Here is a 22,454-nt window from a genome sequence, read left to right on the forward strand (position 1 = left end):
CACACTGAAGCATTAATCCAAATCAAACCATAACTTACACCGTATATAGGATAAAAAGAATATTACACAGGGGGAGGCTCATATTCAGCTGCTATCTAGTCCATGTATACTTTGGTTGACACAAGGCTAGCACAATATCCCTCCCTCATACATGATCTGCTAGATATGCTGAGGGCAGCTAATATTTTACCACAAAGCTTTTAAAATTAGCTGTGTTAACCTCCTTTCATATGCACATCAATTTATATCACAAAATGCTTATCCACAATGAGTTACTCAACAGTAGTTCTGTGACACAGAAGGGAGAGCGGGTGTTGTTTTAAACAGTCAGTAGCACTGATGTCAATCATCTCCCCGTGTGTAATAATCTCAGAAGAAGAATGGAAATCCAGCCCTGGGGTTTCTTACCTTAAATCTAAGCAACCACTTAATGCATAAATGGAGCAAATAAAAGAGGTAAGGAAAAAAAGCATTGAAAGGTTAGTTGGAACTTCAGGATATGAAGAGAAAGGAAAAAGAAAGAAAAAAGTTAAGCATTCAGCATTAACAAAATAATGTATCAGTAGATCATAGAAAGAGTGGTTAAAGCAGAATGTCATGAACAAAAGATCTTCAAGGTGAAACTTTTAATATACATTGACAACAAAGCCTTTAAATTATTACTTTAAATCAACATTTAAATGCTTGTACACTGTTTACTCAAGCTCTTACAGTGCTAAAAAAAAGGCAGCTTCTTTCAAAATGTATCACGAGGTCTAGATGGATTAACTTCAGAGATTAATTTATTTGAGCTGTCAAAGACTAGCCTTATCAATGAGCCTGAGCTAATTTAAATTGTTTACATGCATTAGCACATTTATAAGTAGCTGAAATGGAAGCTTTAACATATTACGCTAATGTATGTTCTTTTCTAGAGAATGCTGTTAGTTAACTTGGTGCCATGAGATCTCTCTTCAACAAAGATCAAGAGCAAATCATTATGTCTTGTAAGAAGTACAGCACTCTTTATGGATACTGTACCACATATCCACGTTTCCTAAACTATAAATTAAGACATTAATCAACAGCAAAATCTTACTTTAAGACCTAAGTGCCAGCTTTTTGACCCCAAGTTTTGTGTCTTACTGGCACAATATCATACATCTTTCTCCATAACAATTTATTTTAAAATTACTTGTCCGTGTCTTTGAATTATCTGCTTTTAGTTCAATTCCTCTAACTGTATCATTAAATTTGTTACACTGTCTGCAGCACTGAGCAGTAAAAATTCAGGTAAATATTTAAATATCCAAATAAATAATTATTTAAATATTTTCATAAATAGTAGAGCATCCAGAGTGACTGATTTGTTCCAACAATTTAGAAGTGACCCTGCTCTACTAAAAAAGCATAATCTGATTTACTAGAAAATCTGTCTTTGAATTTAAAGTTCTGTGGATCAATTAACCAATATGGGCTCTGCCTTGTACAGCTACACTGGAAAACCAGGACCCCCTGTACTGGGCACTGTGGTCAGTTACAAGGAAAAGTCCATCTGCAGAGACCTCAGCAACACTGCTTGGTAACTACAATGCCTTAATAAACACCTCTCTGAAGGGAGCACTTATTTTTTCCCTTGACTGAAGAACTCTTTGGCAGGAACAATAGGTTGGAAGACTTTGTAACTTAGGAAACATTTGAAAAAAATTGAAAGCAAGCCTCTTTCACACAAAAGATTCTTTAGGTTTTTGCAGCATTGTAGCTTCAGGGAGGGAAGATGAGGAGGGACTGCTGGAATGATACAGAGGCACTTGAATTCTCTCACATCTATTTAGGAACCATTCTGCAGAGCAACACTTCCTGAACATTGTCTCTACTATGCTTCAAATTTCTGAATGGAAGGAATAAGATGCTTGAGGGCCTCTTAATATTCCACTTCTCTCAGTATGGTATACTGAATTTCTCGGCCAAGAATTCTCCTTTTCATTCCTATATTACTCTGTCCAGGCTTGCCATTTTTCTCAGGGGCTGCAACAAATGTCTGCTGCCATCAGCACTATGCCCGTCCTGAAAATACATTATTCTGGGTCCAAGTACTGGAGCAGAATCCCTTCAGCAGAAAAAGGACAAAGAACGCAGACTGAGGAATCCTGATGCTAAGTGTAACGCTTTTTATGCAGCAACTCCTGAATGCTCACTTGAAGGGGAAAGTATCACAACTCAAACAATAAAGAGCTATAAATAGGCAAATTTAAAGCTTCTACCTATCTTTTTTTCTCTCTGTTCTACAGCCAGAGATCTGATAAACTAATCTGTAGTTACTCAAGCAGAACAAAAACAGGTTCATAAGCACAACTGGCCACCTTTTCCCCCATCAGCAAGAAAGCTGTTATTTCTTCTGTCCTAAACACAGGATTAACCTGATTGGAACACATTTACTGTCTTAAGGATAGCATGACTTCAAGTTCTTTGATTATTGTTTCACAAGGACAAAACGCTTCTTTTCCAGACAAACATAGTGCATGGTAAAAGTAATTTAAGTCTATCACAAGCATAACAAATGGATGTAAAACACACTCAAGTCATCATCCATCCGATGAACTATGTTCTTTCAGAAGAACGTAATTCATTGCATCTTAGTATGACTGCAACATTGAGGTAAGTGGGATACCAATTATAATGATTGAGAGCCAGTGCTAAATAAGATTGTGCTGCAGAGCAATTAAAAACTATTCTTTAATGAGTTCTAAAATTATCTCCCTAAAACAAAAAGTGATGATTAAAATATTAGCAACAGCAATCCTACACGTTAAGATGCTCCATCCATATCCAGAAGGAGGTCTGATGACCTGCATAAATTCAAAATCAGTAGCAGATTTTAACACACAACTGGTAATAATTTCCTAGTCAAAACTGTAGCTATTAAGGTTTGGTATGCTTTTTTGTTTGTCCTTTTTAAAATCTGTTCAGAGGTTGATTCTTTGGGTAAGAAATGGGGGGAAGGAGACTTCCTGTTAACAAACAGGATGTTGAAAAGACCTTAAATAAAATTCCTTGGGAAAGATATTTAAATCAAACTGCTCCGAATTTGAATTTTAAAAGTTAGGTTGAATAACCTATTGCCATTTAAATGGCCATCCAAGCAGACAAATCAAATACGACAACAGAGATATCCTAATCCAGTTACATGTCAAGCAAAAGAAATTCAGGTGTACCTTGACTGGAAGAAGCATCTTACCTTACTGCTACTTAGCAGGTTTACAGATTCATTAGTTTGCCTTGTAAAAATGACATCACTTTGTGTTATTTACCTTTCATTTCCTGGAACTTTAATACTGTCAGTGTTCTCATTTCCGTAGTTGTTTCCCTGGCACCACAAGTTAATAATGAGCTCACACCTGATAAGAGTGTGTTTATATTCAGGATGTATCTAACCACATTATATTACTGCTGCTCTGTACATCAAACAGCCACCAGGTGTGTCTCAGTCTGATCTCTGCCCTGAAACTCCTTTTTTCCTAATCTTGAAATGGCAAACCAGCTGGCTTTAAACATGGCAGTAATATTTCCATCCCAAAATCCCATATGGCATAGAAGTTGTTGAGAACTCCCTTTAACAAAGCATGTCACTGGGTTTGTGTATAACTGACCCTGGCAAAAAGAAGAAAAGGGAGTCCATAACACATCTCATGCAAACCCTTCCTTTGAGTAAGTGTCGAAGTAAACCAGTGGCAATTACAGCTGGATCACACTCTGTGGTGCTAACTCAGGCAGAAAAGTGGTCATTAGCTCTTCTGTCCCCATATACGTATCCCTGGCAACTGACCCAAACAATAATAGCAGCATCACACAAGTTGATATTCAGAATCAGTTCAAAAGGTGAGACTCACAGTCCCAATGAGAAATGAGATTAAGTGAGTTTGCAACATTTAGAAACACTGGGGCAAGAGAAGGGGAAGGCACAACTGGAAATCAGACAGGACTCCTCTCATGTTTATAGACACATTGTCCAGGCAAGGAGAAACTGGTATATTACCATGAAAAGCATCAGATAATTTTGAAAATATACAAAGACAATGAATTTGCAATTTGGCTGTTTTTAACAATATCACCTACCTTCACTCCATGTCCAATATCATCTAGAATTGTATAATCAATAGGTTTCCTGATGTAGCGAACTGGTCGCTCCAAGTTAGCTGGTGCAATGATTTTGTGAGTTCTTGAGGTGTTTTTGTTTGTAGTCAAGATACCAATTTCTCTTCTAGCAACTTTCTCTTTGTGAATGTCCACCGTCTACAAAAGACGCAGTGTATTTACTAACAGTGGTATGCATTGGAACACAGAGTCAGTATTAAAAAAAGTTAAATCAGTTCTAATGGTTCAAAAATCTCTACACTGTACTAAACATATCACTACATATTTATTACATCATCTGTCTTCAACTTAATGCTGAATTTGCCACCTCTAAAGCCACACTAATAGTGGGGGGGGGGGTTTTTGAATTTTCTGTTACCCTCATTCTTTCAGTTTCACAAAATTCCTTCTCCTTTCCATTCTTAGTAGTTTGCATAATTTACTGACACTGTTTTATAAGACTCCTTCACTTATCCTTTTTTATTTTACAACTGCTCTCTAAGCTTGTCTTTGACATAGGCCTCAACAAGATGAAGTGTAAGGATGCCTTCCCAAACCTTAATTTTAAGACCTGAAAAACAATACACAGGTTTTCTTACACTGTAAAAGTTTGCTAAATTAGGACTGGTAATACTATGATAGAATAGAATTTCACTTGGACAAATCAAGGAAGTATTTCAGTCATTACAACTCACGTATCACAAAGCAATGATTATATTTTAGTACGTGTTCCATACTAATTAATCCACAATAAAGCCAGAGGTTAAGCCCATTGTCTTCCATTTGGATGCCACGGACCAACACTGGAAATCCCTCCCTTTATATATTAAAATCAGTACCACAGGAGAATCCTTGGTGTAAGACAAAGTCCTGCTGAAAATTAATTGCCTAAAAACATGTACACGAATCTTGTTAGGTAACAAGTAAGAAAATGCTATGAAAAAGCCACTTATCTCTTCCAGGAAAATATAATCCCTTAAATCATGGGCCATGGAGTTCCTTGACTTATTTAAACCAAAAATAATTGCTTGTTCACAAAATAGCTTTCAATATAGGAAATTTGCTCAACTGTGAACAAAAGTTTTAGCTACAGGATAAAAAACAGAAGTAAAAACATCCAGAACCACCACAAAGATTTCTAAGCACTCATAGATTCTTTTTACCACTTCAGTGACCATGAATGGCACTAGAAACACTTTTCACAGTTTTGAACCAGGCTTTGTAGTAACTTGGGAACAGGTACAAATGAGAACTCATTTTCATAACACACATTTTTGTCTATTTTATTTTTCTGTTGGCAGGCACTAGAGCAGTGGGGTTGGCTACACTGTTTTACCTGGCTGTTAGCGCTACTGATACCAAAACAAGTTAATGGAACCTGTGCTACTTTGAACAATCATCACAACTTTTAAAATTACAAAAACAATCTTAGAAACCCCAACCAACCCACAAACTACTTCCAATAAGTTGTTTCTTTGCATTATTTCCAGAGAAGAATTTCCACAAATACCTGAAGCATTACATGTGAGCTTATAATATTATCATCAAGATTGCCTAGTATCTCCCAGCAACAGATCTTCAAGATTTTGTAACTTTGCCAAAATGAAGCACTAGCTACAGCTTTGTCATGCACATTCTGCCACCTCTCTTTCCACCTGCCCAGAACTGTAAGGTTTCCACTACAGGTGCATAGCTATTTCTTGAAATAAAACTATAGAAAAACAGATTTTAAGGTCAAAATGTACTGGCAAAACTCTTTTTGGAAAGGTCTAATTTGTTGAGCAGTGATTTGAAATTTAATAGAGGTAGCTAAACTATCTGGGACATCCACACAAAAACCCACCCAGATTTGGCCAATATATAAATTCTGCATAAATGCACAGTTCACACAAGTATAACAGAAACATTTCTGAAACTACTTAACAACTAAACCACCCTCCAATGAATTTGCCACGGTCCTTTCTGAAGCACCCCGAGATGACCAGGACTACACATCAACCCCCAACACAGCAGTGCAGATCAGATCTTCACAGCTCTTACAGTGCTATATTTATGGTACAAGCACAAGTGCAAAGAGAGCACACCAACATTTTCCAGACCAGAGTACCTAAAGTACATCATTCTCATCAGAGTAAGATGTAGGACTTCATCTTCCATCTCAGGCCTTTAGCCCTTCTCTGTGCTAGACCTTTGCTTTTGCAGCACAGGGAATAGGAGCACAAGTTCTGGAAAAGATGGTCTAAGCCTCCTCACCTCACCAGTCAGAGGGCACACAGGCACGTGTGCTAACTGTCTAAAGAAGCTGAAGATAGGTGATGGCAACAACCTGGGAGAACAGTCTCATGTTTGATACCACTGACAAATTCAATCTCTACTGCAGTAGAGAGATTTATCTGTGGTCTAGACACATCACTGCAGAACTGCAGATACGACTCTTGTATGTTCTTTGTCTCACAGGCCCCTGATAAATACCATTTGCTAGCATGTGAAAAAACTTCAGCTGCAATAGCAGCTGCACTTCAGGATGTACTGGAACATCAAAATCTTATGTGTCTGAATCTGGTCCTTCAAAACAGTTTCATACCTTGGGTATTGCACTCAGAGCCTTAATTTCAATCCACAAATCAAAAAGGAAGTTATTAGTGCAGGGTTGGCAGGATGATTTCTCATTTTCTATTTCAAGAGTTAGAACTCTTCAACTTTGACTATGTTCTTTCAATACTTTCTTATGTAATTATCTACTAATACAATGCAAGTAGAGATATTAATGCTCATGTTACTGTAGCAATGGTATCCTGGCACTGTGCAAAGCTGTTTCCATGAATGAAGAGTGGGTTTTCAATAGGAGCCACAAGTACAACCAGCTTCCTTAAGGACTTTGGTGATCGTAAGGCATGACTACAGTAACAAACAATGAAGTGTATAAAACTCAATTAAAACCTGAAGCTCATCTGGTGGGATTTCTCTTGCATTATGATTCAGAACATCTCTTCTAACTTGAATAGCTATGGAATGACTAGAAGTATACAAACTGCACCTAATTCTAGTCCACACACCTAAGATGCTATTGAAAAGCACTATGCTGGCAGTTTTCCAAACATTTCATTTTCTTGTTTAGTAGACTATGGAAGTCATGAGATCCTAATACACCCATAAAATAGCACAAAGTTCCATTAGTAGAGGGAGTAATAAACATTAACCTGCTGCTGAAGAAAATGAAAACATTTATCCTCAACACACAGGTAATTATTACCTCCAGTACTAACATAAATCCCTTATCAAGGCAGGAAAATGCACCAAAATATTTATTCATCAGTTTACAAAGTTCTAACAAGAAGTTTTTGGGGTTAGAGCTGGACTAACAAAACACTTGGCTTGAAAACTCTGTTGGAAAAAGCAGATGGGATACACTGTGCCCTTCTAAAACTTAAAACTCTGTTTTCTAACAAGAAATTGTGGACACCTGACAGCATTATTATGATTTTAAAAATTTGTTTAACATAGCTCCATTAGCTTTGGCAAAAGTTTTTAAGTGACAGTTTGTTAGAGGTTAGGCTCATTACCATCATCTTTTTGTATGCTTTCCAAGATCCCTGCAATACCCAGGGAGAGCAGAAGGTGAAAAATAAGTATGAACCACTACATTTTTTTCTGTTGGGAATTTTCTGGCCATTTTGAAACATCAGGTTTTCATACTGAATTAAACAAAGCCAATCTCAAGCTCTGCAAATAATAAAACAAAAAAACACATGAAAAAATTTCTGGGATAGTTAACACTACTCACAAGTTCACTTAAGTCACTGAACTCATGAGTTTTGAGAAACATTCTCTTCTACCAGTAAACAAAACTTCTCAAAGTATTAAGTTAGCATTGAACTAACAAAAGGTAGTTTTGGTTGGGACAGAATTAATTTTCTTTGCAGAATGGGTCAATGTTTTGGATTTTTGCTGTAAACAGAGCTGATAACTCCAGGATGTTTTAGTTACTGCTGAGCAGAGACTGCAGAGTCAAGGCCTTTTCTGCTCCCCATCCCACCCACCACTGGGTAGCCTGGGTTGCACAAGAAGCTGGGAAGGGACTCAGCCAGGACAGCTGGCCCTGCTGAGCCAGGGGACATCACTCCATGTGGCCTCATGGTCACCAGCACCAGGCTGGGGGAGCCTGGCCAGGCACTGCTGCCTGGGGACTGCCTGGGCAGCGCTCAGCGGCTGCTGCTTCATTTGCAGCCTTTCTTCTTGGCTTCTATGTCTCTCTTAAATATTAATTTTCTATATTATTATTATCACCATCATTATTAAACTGTACATATCTCAGCCCACAAGTTCTCTCACTTTCACCCTTCTGATTTTCTACCCATAGCCTGGTAGGGGCGAGTGAGTGAGCAGCCATGTGGTGCTTAGTTTCCAGCTGGAGTTAAACCACAACAGCAAGCTGAAAGTCTAAATTACAGGGAAATTTCAGAGATAAGAGTCTCCAGAAGCCTTCATTTCTTCCTCTTCTCAAACCATTCTAATTTAAATTTATAAATTAACTGTCAGTCTGTTAGTCTGAGCTTTTAAAATTCAGTTTCAAAAATCTTAGAAGAAAATGTTGCTTAAATATAGTATTGCTGGACTTTCATTTTTTATTGATCTTATTAATTTGACACAATTCAAACTAATTGCAAATTACCTTGAAAATTGGATTATTACTTTAAAATTGGTAACTGCCTTATTTTGACATGTTAGAAAGGTGACATTAATTGTCTCGAGTTGCCTGTAATTTATACACAAAAAAAAAAGAGATCATAAATACTATAAAAATGCTGAAAAGCTCCTTGTTCCATTAACAGGTAATATGCACTGTGCAAAATTTGCCTTGAATCACCATTTTTTAAAGTCTTTTGCTATTTTCGTGCCTTGCAAGAATAAGACAACCGAGAAAGGTCACAAACCTTCACTGACTTCAGTGGAAAGTCCAAGTGAACTTCACTGCAGAGACTGAGCAGCTCACAGATGTTGCTACAGCCCAGCTAAGCAGCACCTGCTGCCTGCAGAGAATCCAAGCCTGTGCTGTATTCAATGCCTGTTCTCACAGCCAAGAGCACGGCAGTCAGTTCTGTAAGGGGAGGATGCAGCAAACCTCCCCACAACACAGTGCCACTGGAGAAAACTCATCACTACCACTCATCTTTGTGATAACGTGCTTGTTTAGATAATTAGCAGCAGAGTTTTTAAAATGACCTTGCTAAGTAAGAGCTTCTGTAACTAAACCTGAAAAAACATTTCTCATCATACAAATATTAAAACCTGAAAATCTGCTGGATTAATTTAAAGAATTTGGATGTTAGTAAAATTTCACAGTGGCTGCTAACTTGAAAGCTGCAAGATAATTTTTTTAACAAGTATAAATATTTATACATATGATCTGTATTTAAGACTTAAATTCTTAGTCAAATATGAAACACTGTGTATCATCTAGTTCTGGACAAGGTTCAAGAAGGCAAGTAAGAATAGATTCATCAGCTTTCAGACCAAACCAAAGTAATGCTAATTTTTAAACCAATAGGATTTAATCACTGGCATAAAAATAGTTTCAATAGTAACAATTTCCTTATTCACAACCTATATATAATTTGAAAAAGCACAAATGATTATCAGCTTCCTTTCCAGCTCTTTGAGTAGGCTGGCATTTAGAAGGAAACACAGAAAGGGATATAAATTGGCATTCTACCAACAAACAGAAAACCAGAGCATTTTATCTTAAAACGTTAATCACACCTCTCCCAGTCTGAGCTACTTGTACAAAATAAGCGCTTTGGGAAAAGTTTTCATACCAAGAATCAAATGATTCTGGTCCCTTCTTTGGAGAATACGTGGAATCCCGAACCAGAATTTAAAGCAGGATTCCATCCATCCACAATTTGCATGTAATGTTTTCTAAACTTAAATACCAAGACCTACTGACCAAAGCATTAATGCTAAATGAATTTACCACCTGTAATTACCAACCTGCTTTCTGTTCTATGTTACTATGTTTCTGTTACTATGTTACTATATGACTTCATTTCAAGTCAGGCTGACTGAAATCCTAATTTGTGGCAGCGAGGTGTTACACCACAATGCATTTTCAGTACTGTTAGGAAAACCTCTCTAAACTTTAAATCCAACATAAACACCAAGGAAACATTCTGCAGATGAGGCTAATTTCAGAACCAAAACCAATAAATCATTTAATTACACAGAAAATGTGTATATTAATTAAAATAAAAATAACCATGCAAATTAAGACAAGTGACACACTAATCTACAATATTGGTATTATGGGAGGAAGCCATTTCCAAACACATTAATACAATAAAGTTCCTTGGATCAATACACTTCATGTATATAATATCCAAAATTTAAATGCTCTCTGCTCCTCTGTTATTATTTCCTCTATAAAGATTTGGCGAACATCCTACATACAGATGATGCAGTCTCAAACAACCTGAAATAAAGCACACAAAAAATCCCCCCAAGCAAACTCAATTTTCATTTTTACAGCAGTATTTTAAAAAAAGACCATCACAGATTTTTTTTGGTTGTTGAAGCTCATCCCACGAAATTCTACAGATACATTTTCATTAAGTGTTGGGGTATTGCTAATTTAGTGCTCTATTTTAAATACCTAGCTGAATTGTGTAAAGGTAAAAACAATCTAACCTAGCTCTCAATCTGCATAAATGTCACCTTCTCAGGAGGAAAAAATTTAAAATGCTATGGCCCTTTCCACAAAAGCTACTTTACAGAAGCTGTGTGACAAAAATGAGTTTTCCACATTCATGAAATGCAAAATATACTGTCTTTTACATCAGGCTCTCAACCAGCTGGAACACGTGTGAGCTGGCACTAGCCTGTGAGGAAGTGCATACACACACACAGCATATAGATATAGCACACAGGCATACACAGGGTAATTCAGAATATTTTCTGGGGAGAAAAAAAATTAGTTTACTTGTCCATGGATGGATTAACATGGAGCTTTTAGCAGAAGAAATCAAACTTCCAGCTTGTTTTTGATGCAGATTCATGAGACAACTGAGGCAATCTAATAGCACAGCACTATCAAAAGGGAAAATCCCCTCCACCTCTTTCTTTGTACTTGCCCTGGTATTCCTCTGACCCAAGCAGAGGCAATTCAGCCCAGTAAAGCAGCATAAAATTATTCACTTCTTTTGCTGGTTCAAATAGATCCAATCCATCTACTTACTTCCTACCTTACACAGTCCCTACTTGCAAATGTTTTTCTAAATACTATAATATTCTTTAATTTATATTATTGCAAGGAGATCAAGAAACACTAGTAGCCAAAATGTATTGGTCAACTAAGACACAAAATATTCAGTAAACAGATACAAAACCCAGAAACTGTTGTAGAGTTGTTGTAAATTTCTCTTTTAATCCATCAGTGGCTGGTAAACCTCCACTTTTATCTATCATTCATTCTCAGCCCATTCTGGCAGCCAAAATTCTCTCATCAATATGGATATTGAACCCAGGTTCCTGATTATAGTAGCTTAGTTTATTGCTGCTCAGAAAAAACTGCAAACAAAGGCAGGAGTTTTGCAGCCATACACAAATTGAAACATTAATTTTGGCTTTTGTTCATGTCACTGCAAAGTACATTTTATTAAGAAAAGCCAGGAGCAAACTATTTTTGTCATCCATGCTGTTGTCATTAGATGCCAGTATTATACCAACTGAAAAAGTAAAAAGGTGACAAGTACTGTTTTCCACCATCCATTGCATATTTTTTAGCATAATATTCTTTTACCATTAGCAATTTTTTGTACTTTTCACTTATGCAGAATGACCCCCTCTCGAAACATAATCTGGCTGCTTTGGTATGTAAAATGCTCATACTAACACTGGTATAGAACCACATGATGAGACCCAATCCCAGAATGAATATGAGAAAAAAAACACATCCTTCTGTTTTAAGTTCTTCTCATAAGATGTCACTTCAGAGTTTTACTTGCTTTGTAATATCAAAGGCAAAAGAAAAAAGTCTCACTTGTGAAATATGGTTGATTGAAGATTCCATGCGCCGAAGCTGGGATGCCTGGATATCCAGCATCTGGAGAACATTGTTGGCCAAAGTGTTGATCAGATAGGCTACGCTTGCTAACGACTGGGTTGTGTAGGCTTTGGTTTCTTCCAGAGCTCGCTGCTTATCTGCTGACTGAAAAACAGGAAGAAACGGTTTATTTAGCACAAAGTCTTTCACACAAAGATTCTTGGAATCAACTCTTCTTGCCTGCCTTTACAGACAACGAATTACACAAGTCAAACTAGTTCTAAATACAAGTTACTATTTTTCCACAAAAGATAGTACCTTTGTACTTTAAGAGTTTCTACACTTTCAGAGAAGAATTAAGCTCCTTTTTTTCTTTAAATATACTTGTATTTTTCTTGCCAAAAGTCCAACTTCTTATTCAGAATTTTAGCAATTTACTTAGCAAAGCACTCTGAGGTAACTATTAGTTATTTTGCCTAGATTTTATGATTCAGAACTGCTTCATTTTTCTAAACCTGGTACTTCGTTTATAACTATTAACAGCCTACAAGAAGCTGCCAAATACCATATTCCTCATATCTCCCAATCATTTAGACCTCATTGTTGTCACAAATGATCATTCACAGTGAACTATAACTACTCCCATAAAATGGTAGCTGAATACAATGTGAGAAGAATAATATTTTAAAAAGAGTAAGTCCATGTTTTCTACTTAAACAAGTTTTGTACTTTTTCACATTGCCAATACTATTTTCTATCAAAAATTAATATGATCCATTTTTCTAGTAGTAGAGCACCTAAAAGTATTTAGGCTAACAATAGACAATATATCCATTAGAAATTTTAAAACGCACATACATTTCAAACAGCATTAAAAACAATACGCTAAGAATCTAATTGTTAGGTTTCTGTGTTTCTCCATGAAAAATAGTTAACATCACTAAGATGTAATTCAGTACAAAGAATACAGATTAAAGCACTGGTAAAACATACAACTAAGATGCTAAGAAACTTTCCAGTTTCCAAGGCTTCAGTATACAGTGAACTTCACTTTCAGGCGATCTTTAGCCATCTCACAGGCTGATGGTGCTGTTTCTAAAGCAAAGGTTGATAAATGTTCTCTACTCCCACCTGTCATTATAATACTGTATTTCACCATTTCCTTGGCTTTTTATATTTTCCATATGGGTTGGATATCAAGATTCAAGAAATGTGCTGTTAATAAAGAGGGAATACAAAGCCATTCCATATCTTTCAGCACAAGCTGAATCTAACATCCATTGTATTATATGTACTTTGAGAAACACAGAAATTTAGTATATCTGTATTTCAGGAAAACAATTCCTACAGCTCAATATGTTTCCCAAGACCTTGTAGTAAGATTCTTAAAAGAAGAAGATTGCTAGCTTTAATAGGAAAAAAAAATCCCACACATGTAAACACAGACACAAGACTTCATTAAATGCTCACATGAAAGATATCCAATACTTTTTCTTTCCTGGCAAGTTCCTGTGTCCATAAACAGCACTGGTAACTTAACTGGCCAGTTAGCAGGCTGCACTGGAACCAGGTCCTCATCTGCTAGGAAGGAGGAGAGCAGCAGCCGCTGTTCATCCAAGAGCTGCCTCGATGGGACAGGAAGAAGGAAGGCTGCAAGAGGTGCGCGTTCTCACCATGTTTCTCTCCCATGCAGAAGACAAAATGAGACCAACAGAAGAAGGAACTGAAAATTTTAGAAACTCCTCAGGGCACAGCATGAGGATATTCTCCAACAGAGCACAATTATAAATGCTGTCTTATATTCAACTATAAAGCAGTCAGAAAAATGCTATCCCCAGATCTCATTTAAGAACTCATGACTTTTTACCAGCTGAGTAGTATGTCTTGTACATAAAAGAGCTTGAAACTCAGCTTAAGTACTCCCAAATGAAGGAACATCGATCTCTGTATCTCTGTTCTCACATTGCTGGCTTGTAAATACACTCTTTCTTCCCCTCTCCCTGCTCATACCCCCAGCTTAGCCTGCGCACTCCCCTGCAGCAGGCACGCTCCACAGCCATTCAAACCATTTCTCAGTGGCAATAATAAAAATGACCAGAAGCTCTCCTGTTTGGCTCTGCAGCTGCTGCCAAGCTATTTATAGAAGCAGAAAATTCTGATTTCCATTAGAACACTATATCCAGAGAAGATGAGTATAATCCGGGAAACACAGTATTTTTTCATTAATAGACAAAGTGATGGAGAACAAAAGGAAAAATTTCCTTAAATTTAAATATTATGAGTCTCTGATATGGTTTTTCTGCTTAAAGAAGCACAAATATGAATCCATGTTCAGACCTAGTCCTTCCAGGACTGTAACCTAATAGCTAAATTCAAGTCACCCCCAGAACAAACCAACAAGAAACTGACTTCTCAATGCTCAAATGCATTAAAGATCTCATAAAACAATACTATAAACCATTTTGAAACTTCTAACAGCACAAAACCCCATTTGATTGAGGTGTCTAATTCATGAATTTAGCTGGTAACAGCTGTGATTTGCCCTACATGTCTTTTTACAGAGCCCAAAATTCTCTGAGGCAAACTCCACTCACATTTGGCACATCAAATTTGAACTTTCTTACTGTGAAGAATCTGTTCAAAATAAAATGACTATTTGAACCTACTACTGTCAATCCATTTCAAAAGAAGAAAAAATAATTAGTGGCAGCATTTTAAAACAATCATGTTTACCCTGAAAACTTTCAAGAGATGAAAACTTGAATGACTCACAGCAAGAGTAAAAACTCTAGAATACTTACAGAAATACTTACCCTGTGGAAATATAATGCTAAATGCCAGTTAAAATTAAACTTGAAATGATAAGTTGTGTTTAGCATGAAATCCATCTTTTAATTTGATAAGTAGATTTTCAGAGATGGTACCTTATGTGCTCCTATGTAACAAAATCCCTATTTATACTCCACATGGACAGCGAATTACATTGTTGCAAATGCTGCTGTGCTCTTTGAGTATGAAATTATGTAAATAAAGGGATTTCTGCTAATAAGATAATGGTTTCAAGTCATCAGTAACAAAATTCAAACATAATCCTTGGCAGTCTAAGTTCTGATACTCTTGATCGTCCTAACACCAAAGCACCAGCCAGTATGCATCAGACTTTAAGGCAGACAAGAAGTTATTTCAATATCCATATCTACCAAAATTCCCTAGTGAAAGAAAAAAATATCAAACTGGTAGGACTCTCCACAGTAGTTTAAGTCATCTATGGAAAACTCTTTCTGTGAAGAATACCAAAAACAAGAGGAATGTGTTCCGTGTTCATTATAACAAAAAGACTTGTTCCTGAGGATACTTAAGCATATTAACCAGAGTCCTTGAAGCCCTTCAGTTCTCAGAAACATGGTGTTCAGCATGATCAAGCACTGCTAGCAAGTGTTTTCAGTGCCCTGACCTAAATTAAATGCCATGAAGCAGACCTTTCAGTATGTCTCCATTTCAGTTTTCAAATATCTAGCACTCACACACATAAAATTATGCATGCCTATGAAAAAATACAGGCTCATAACATCTATCCACACACAACTCCTAGGAAAGCAATGCTTTCAACCATTAGCTCAGTTTCATCTGTATTTTTTAATGGATAATAAATTTAAGAAGTCAAAGCTATTGTCTGACAAACAAGTCTTCTGAAACACTGCCAACATAGGGATCCTCTCATTCCTAGACCAAACATATCTGTTCCATTGTCTATGCAGGGCCGCATGGCAGACTGAGTACCTGACCTAGTTTAGAACTAACTTTAGAAACAAATGGTTGTTTTAAACTCCAGTCACTTCCATTATTTTTCCTGACACGCAAACTTGCAAACACTACCCCTAGTAAAACTATGTAGATGCCACAAAGAAAAAAAAAAAACAAAACAATTCAGTGAATTATGGTCTAAGCAACTGTCATGGTATTACGGAGACTCAGGATCTACTTTAATCAGCAGTACCTGTCACAGTAGATGTCCCCAACACCAAGTGCACACTCCATCTGCTGTAGTGAATTAGACCAGGCACATCTCAAGTGAAAATCACGTGATACATAAACCAAATTATAAGTTTTACCTCATCCAAACCACTGCATAGCCAGAGAAACACAAGGAAGGATACAACCAAGAATAAAAGGGAAGAACTACCCAGAGTTGCTGAGCTTGCAAGAAAAGGAACAAGTTGCTGAGCTTGCAAGAAAAGGAACAACCCCTCCACTACCTATAGTTTTTCTTCACCCCAACTGTACAGGGTCCCATGTTTCTCTTAATATTTTTCCATTAACTGCATTAAGAATGCTGCTGTGTCTCCACCTCTTAAACCTGTAGCTTCAACTTCTCACACAATGTTAAAATATTTGAGTATCACAGCTGGATTATCTTCACAGCCTTAAATAGAAATGTTTAGATCATGTCTTCTGTGCCCATTTTACAGAATTTCCAGGCAACAGCTTAGCATTTATTCTGTTTATCTTTTTTCTCCATACAATGCACACATCAGGTGTTCATGTGAGTCACAAGGCAGCATCCTTTTCTCCTGCTCTCAGCAGTAAGAGAACCATTTTGACTCACCACTGAGAGTTCATCTGATGCTCCTGCCAGCCACATATGGAGTGGGGACAGCGTCAGCTCCTACTGGGAGATGCTCTCCCCACTGCAGCAACAAGTGGTTCACCATGCACCTGGACACAGCAGCAGCCATGGCTCTGCCCAGCTCTCCTTGGATAGTGTTTTCCATTCATGGGAAGCACCCAGTACTGAAACAGTTATTTTATCTCCACAAGAAAACAAAACAAGCTATCAACTACATAGAAATGTTTCACAGGATGAACCCAGCCCGAGAGCTACAGCACAGACTACAGTGACTACACAAACTGGGGCTTGTAGATAAAAGGAGATCAAAGCCATTCAAGTCAGCTACAAATGCACAGACTTCACAGTCAGTCAGAAAAGCCATGTATTACATACACAAGGCAACAGTGTGTGTTTGCTTTCAGACACTGGAGAATTATTAACAGTTTCCACTTCAACATGCCAGTCCAACAATGGACACTAAATCTAACAGCTCAGGAATGATCATAAATGTTCACCTGAAAATATTGCTCATTTTTTATTAGACTGTATAAACCAAATTGCTAGCAATAGAAATTATGTGGAATTCAACCTGCAGTAAATGTAAAGATGATTATTTTTCACGTCAGAATGCAGAGCCCAGGCACCACTTTTTCTTCCCACTCTGGAAGTTTCATTTACACTGCACAATTACATTACCAGACTTGAATAAGAAAAAGCCTGGAGTGCTGACTACATAAAATAACCTTTCACTTTAGGAATTAAATGTCTCAGTGTTTAGTCTCCTGCCTAAGAAGGCACAAACTTTTATATTTATACAAGCAATTAAAAAACAGATTATAAAGAAGAAACTAATATTGAATGGGGCAGATGAGAAAATGAAACATGTAGTAAAGTATTGACATGACAAAATTGACAAAATGACAAATGACAAAATTATTTGTCTATATGACTGGCAAAAGGAATTCTTACATGCATAAAGAGCATAAAATGCAGGGCTAGAAAAAAAACAAGAATTTAAGGCATCCTCCCACCTAAAGAGTGACCAGCCAAATCTTAGTGATAAGGTCTGTTATGCCCCTGTTAAAAACTTGAATAATTTTGTACAGAAAAACAGCTACTAATGGATAGAGAAATTCTACAAAGAAACAAATGATGACAGGCAACATTAACCCTACAGTAAGATTTACAACACATCAATCTCAGTAGCTAAAACTAGATAAAAGAAAAATGCTACCAAATGCTCAGAATTCTACCAATGCTACCAAAATAGAAAGAAAGACTTCAAGAATAGCAACACATTAGAAAAAAACCAAAAAAACAGAAAACCAACCCCATTTCCTAAGAATTGGAAACAACTCATAAAGACAGGTCTGAAAGTAGTGCAGAAAGGAAGAATTAAAAGCTACTGGCAGTTTACTTGGTTATTGTAGCTAGGTTTCTTTTCTGCTACAGTTCTTTAAAAAAAAAAACCCAAATTTTTATTTATCTAGTAGTCATCATCAACTTGGAAGTTCACAATTCTGCAGCTGGGCTAACAAGACTTATATAAATTCTACTGGATGAGCCAAAAAGTCTGGACCTATGAGTTGAGAAAGAAACTGTGTTTCTTATTACAGAACATTGGCACAAGTTGTTGCCTTCAATATCAATACAACTACAATAAAAAATTCTTCCAAGATTAATACTTAATGTTGAATTGAAAGGGGGTGAAAATATAGAGCTTTTCATTCCTGAGACTACTGTCATTCATGTCTTTTAGTAAACAGCATTCTGAATGGAAAAACAGAAATCTCAATTCATAATCAAATCAACTCCCCAATGCGCAGTGGATTTATGCAGTAATATTTAGGCATAAAAGTGGAAGCTGAAGTTGAAGAGTTTGACACCAGACTAACTACACAAAAAAAGTATAACCAGAATATACTAATCAATTACCCAACATAGAGAGCATCTATTCTGTTCAGTGAAAAAAATCATACTTAATATATGATGAAAAAGTAATAGTAAAATTTTAAAACTAAGACAGAAGATTAGCTTCATTTAATCAACGGTACAGTTGTTTCTTTTGATTACTGTTAACACAAACCCAAGCTGGCATTTGTCCTATGACCAGCTAGCAAAACCCTTCAGGTTTCTGCTGAGGTTGCATCAGCTTCAAGAAGCCTCAGGAACAAAAGCTGCATGCTAGAGTTCAACAAGCTTGCATTATTCAGTTCAAAATGTGCCCAACTGTGATACTGACAAAGCACACTTCAGTTTTCCTGTGAAAAATAGATTGAGCTCTTATATCATCCTTTTCATTTTAATTGTTGCTGAATTCCTTGAAGTTACTGAAAGCCTCATACATAATTAAGTATTTTACACACTTTTATTCAGCTGCACAGATGGCATTTGCTCAGCCCATCCAAGTGCTTTCTGAGGTCCTTCCGTGAACTACAAAAAATGATTGAGAAGAAAACTGAGCATCATTAATCCAATAATTAAGTCAAAATCATGCCAAGAACTTACATAACTGTCAGTGAAAAATACAGTAGTTTTCTGTTTTAACAAACTAGCTCATTAAAAACTTGATAAAGAATATCCCTCACTCCTCTTTCACTACCGGAACTGCTCATTTCCAGGACAAAAAAACATGTACCCACCAGTTCCTAAGGAGCTGGTCTCAAACACGCAGGAGAAACAGGCACAAAGCAGCAGACACAATCACTGACATGTTAGAACAGAAGGAAATGAGCTCTTCCAGAGTTTCAGAAAAAACTAAGGGCCGTAGCAATCCAAGGCACTTATTTCTGAGGCACCAGAGAAACCCCAAACTTCCCTTTTGGATGCACAACAATCTATGTGTTCTATTAGTACACGGGGAAACTCAGTCTACCTGTTCTTTAATACAACCAAAATGGGCACAGTACCTGGAGTTTGGAGTAGAATTCTTTTGTTCCTGTCAATTGTAATAGCATCATCTCTATACTATTCATGTCCATGCATAAACATCCGTCTCTATGTAATTGCTTATTCATGATTATATAATGAATACATATATAATTATTTCTGTTATTATTTTAGAATAACAGCCAAAAGGATGATCACTTGATTACCCTACTCAAATGTATACACCTTTCTTTTAAAATTAAGAAGAGCCCATAGTCATTGCCTAGTTACATGTACTGTGCACCCTTAACATCTGGAATTAATCAAATGTTAAGCAACATAAGCAAACAACATTTTGGATGCAAATGGGAAATACTTCTCCACACATACCCTGCCACAAACCCACTCACAACTCTTACTGCTTTATATTATTCTGCATTCAAAAGAAAACATGAGCAGCAAAACTGAGACCATGAACAGGGGAAGCAACAAGATTATTGAGACTGGTAATTTCACCTATAAATTAGTAGAAATGGTAGCTCTAGAGTTTGGACAGAATATTTTTACTTCACAATAATTTCAGCATGACCTTATCTGAACACTAACTACAGTTAAAGTAATCTGCTTGAAAATTCTTTCACATCTGTGAAGAAAGAAGCACAGCATGTCAAGTCTCCTAATAACACAACTCCTTTTCTATTAATGAACTGCTCACCATAGTGACAAGACACATGTAAGAATCAGCACTAAATGGAACTTCAGTTGTGGGTGGACCATCAGGGCACAGACAGAGGTTAGTTAGGTACATAAACCATCCCACCTTATCAATTTCTGTCAAGCTGAAAGGTAAATACTTTCTCCACAACTGCATCCAAAGGTTCTACTTAACATCTTAATGAAAGCAATTAACTTGCTGTTCACACAAAGTGCATTTAAAATTGAAACACCTTTAAATGTGACTATACTGGAGTAAACTCTTCTCTTTACAACTGATAATGGGGTTAGGACTATTCTCACAGCACTGTGAATTCTGTATGTCCTACATTTAGTAAAACACATCATCTTTTGATCAGAGATCACATTGTAATCAACAATGCTGCATAAGGAACATTGGCATTTAGGCCAAACACAATCATTACAGAATATACTGGGTTTAGAATTAAGAATGCATCAAAACTAACACTAGACTTTATAATTCACACAACATTCAAAGACCAAGTGATAAATCTGGTATTTAAAAAAGTAATTTCCAAACACAAGGTTAATTTATTCATCTTATTACACTAATATTAAGTTATTCCCATTTTAACATAATATTTATAATTGATCTTTATTTATCTATATACTAATAGCACGCATGCTAGCTAAATAATATACTCTTAGCATTCATACTCTAATAAAGCCTTTGACATCAAGTTATTCTGTTTTTCAAACTATTAAAAAACTGTAACGATTCACTAGTTGTTCTTGATTACAAGTGTGACTGCCTAACTTTTAAGCTATCTTAAACTCAGTATCAATAATCTGCTGCAGTCTCTACAAGGTCATTTGCATTAAATCGCAGTCTTTTGTTTTCACTGCTGTAAATTTATTTGATGTTTTCAGTTCTGTGCTGAGCCTCAAAATGTAGGTTTGATTAACAGCTAGGAAAGCTACCTTTCAAAGAAACACACACAGAATCTAATCTCCTTAAAGGAAAAGCCACTTTTTAAAATACATACTGCATTTAAGGCTGCCTGTGAGGGTAAAACTAGCTCACTGGTTTGAGATCTATGACAGAAATATCATTCTCCTCTATCCAAGAGAAAAATACAGCAAATGGGAGCTGTGGAAAGCACAGCTTCCCTGACACCTAATCACCTGTATCACTGTTTCCATGCTGCAACACTGTAACATATTTGTCATTTGCTTCCCTTAACCATCACCAGAATCAAACTTTGTATTTATTTCCATACATTCAGAAGCATAGCAGACCTGTTTTCACACACAAATGTCCTGCTCTCATCAGACCTTTCAAGTTCCTGTTCCTCAAGAATAGAGCCAAAGTCCTGTTTATGCAAAAATAACAGGGCATGATATAGTCACACAAACCTACTAGACAAGGTTATATAAAACTTTCCCAACACATCAGTAACACAGTAAAAATGATGCATCAGAAATCATATCACAAGAACAGCATGCTAGCATCAAAATGCATTTACATCTAAAATACAGTTAATAAGTAGTTATATTACTAGTTATTCATCACTGCTGCACAGCATCAGACTTTGCTCTTGCTCAAGAGGGAACAGCAGCAAAGGAACCTACTCCTCTGCTCATCCTGTGAAACCAGTGGATGTTTCATCTTACTCTGGTAGCTCTTCTGCAATAACACAGGTGAGAGAAGTGGGTCATTTCCTAGTTCCTATAACAACATAACTGTTGTTGGAGTTCCAGATACAAGGCAAATTTTGGCTTTAATAGCAGCACAGTATCAACACATTTGTGGCCATAAGAGGCTAGGTCAATACAAATGCACTGGATAAAGAACCTCAGAAACAGCACAGATCCACAGGCTTAACTCTATTATCTCATGTATCTGCTGTTCTACAACTCTTCATTCACCAAGCATGCTTCAGTATGCAGAGGTTTCGTTGAGTTTACAAGTCAAAATCATTGATAAACTCAATTTAATTTTACAGTTACTTAATAAAAATAAAGCAAGTGGTACCATATGCAAAAATTACTTCATATGCAAAGTGGCTTTCACAAGTAAGAACTATAATCATATAGCAATTACATTCTGCTGTACAAAAAATGTTATTTGCACAAATTGTTTTCCCCACT

At 36.6% G+C, this 22,454-nt stretch overlaps 1 protein-coding gene across 13 annotated transcripts in view; it reads right to left on the reverse strand.

Moving 5' to 3' along the window:
- The window catches only part of ABI2 (abl interactor 2), a 65,369-nt gene that overhangs the window by 26,849 nt on the left and 16,066 nt on the right, over window positions 1-22,454 (reverse strand). For 4 of the 13 annotated variants that reach the window (XM_015634405.3, XM_015634410.3, XM_015634402.3 and 1 more), the window contains exons 2-4: window positions 12,149-12,316; window positions 4,096-4,272; window positions 409-426 (exon numbers count right to left, since the gene is read on the reverse strand). In XM_015634405.3, the coding sequence (XP_015489891.1) occupies window positions 409-426; window positions 4,096-4,272; window positions 12,149-12,316 (363 nt within the window). Of the gene's footprint in view, window positions 1-408; window positions 427-4,095; window positions 4,273-12,148; window positions 12,317-13,621; window positions 13,852-22,454 lie in introns of those variants that run through there. The other 9 variants (XM_015634406.3, XM_015634404.3, XM_015634411.3 and 6 more) reach the window with 3 other exon arrangements.

This window comes from Parus major, chromosome 7, assembly GCF_001522545.3.
Source record: "Parus major isolate Abel chromosome 7, Parus_major1.1, whole genome shotgun sequence".
NCBI classification, from domain to species: Eukaryota; Metazoa; Chordata; class Aves; order Passeriformes; family Paridae; genus Parus; species Parus major.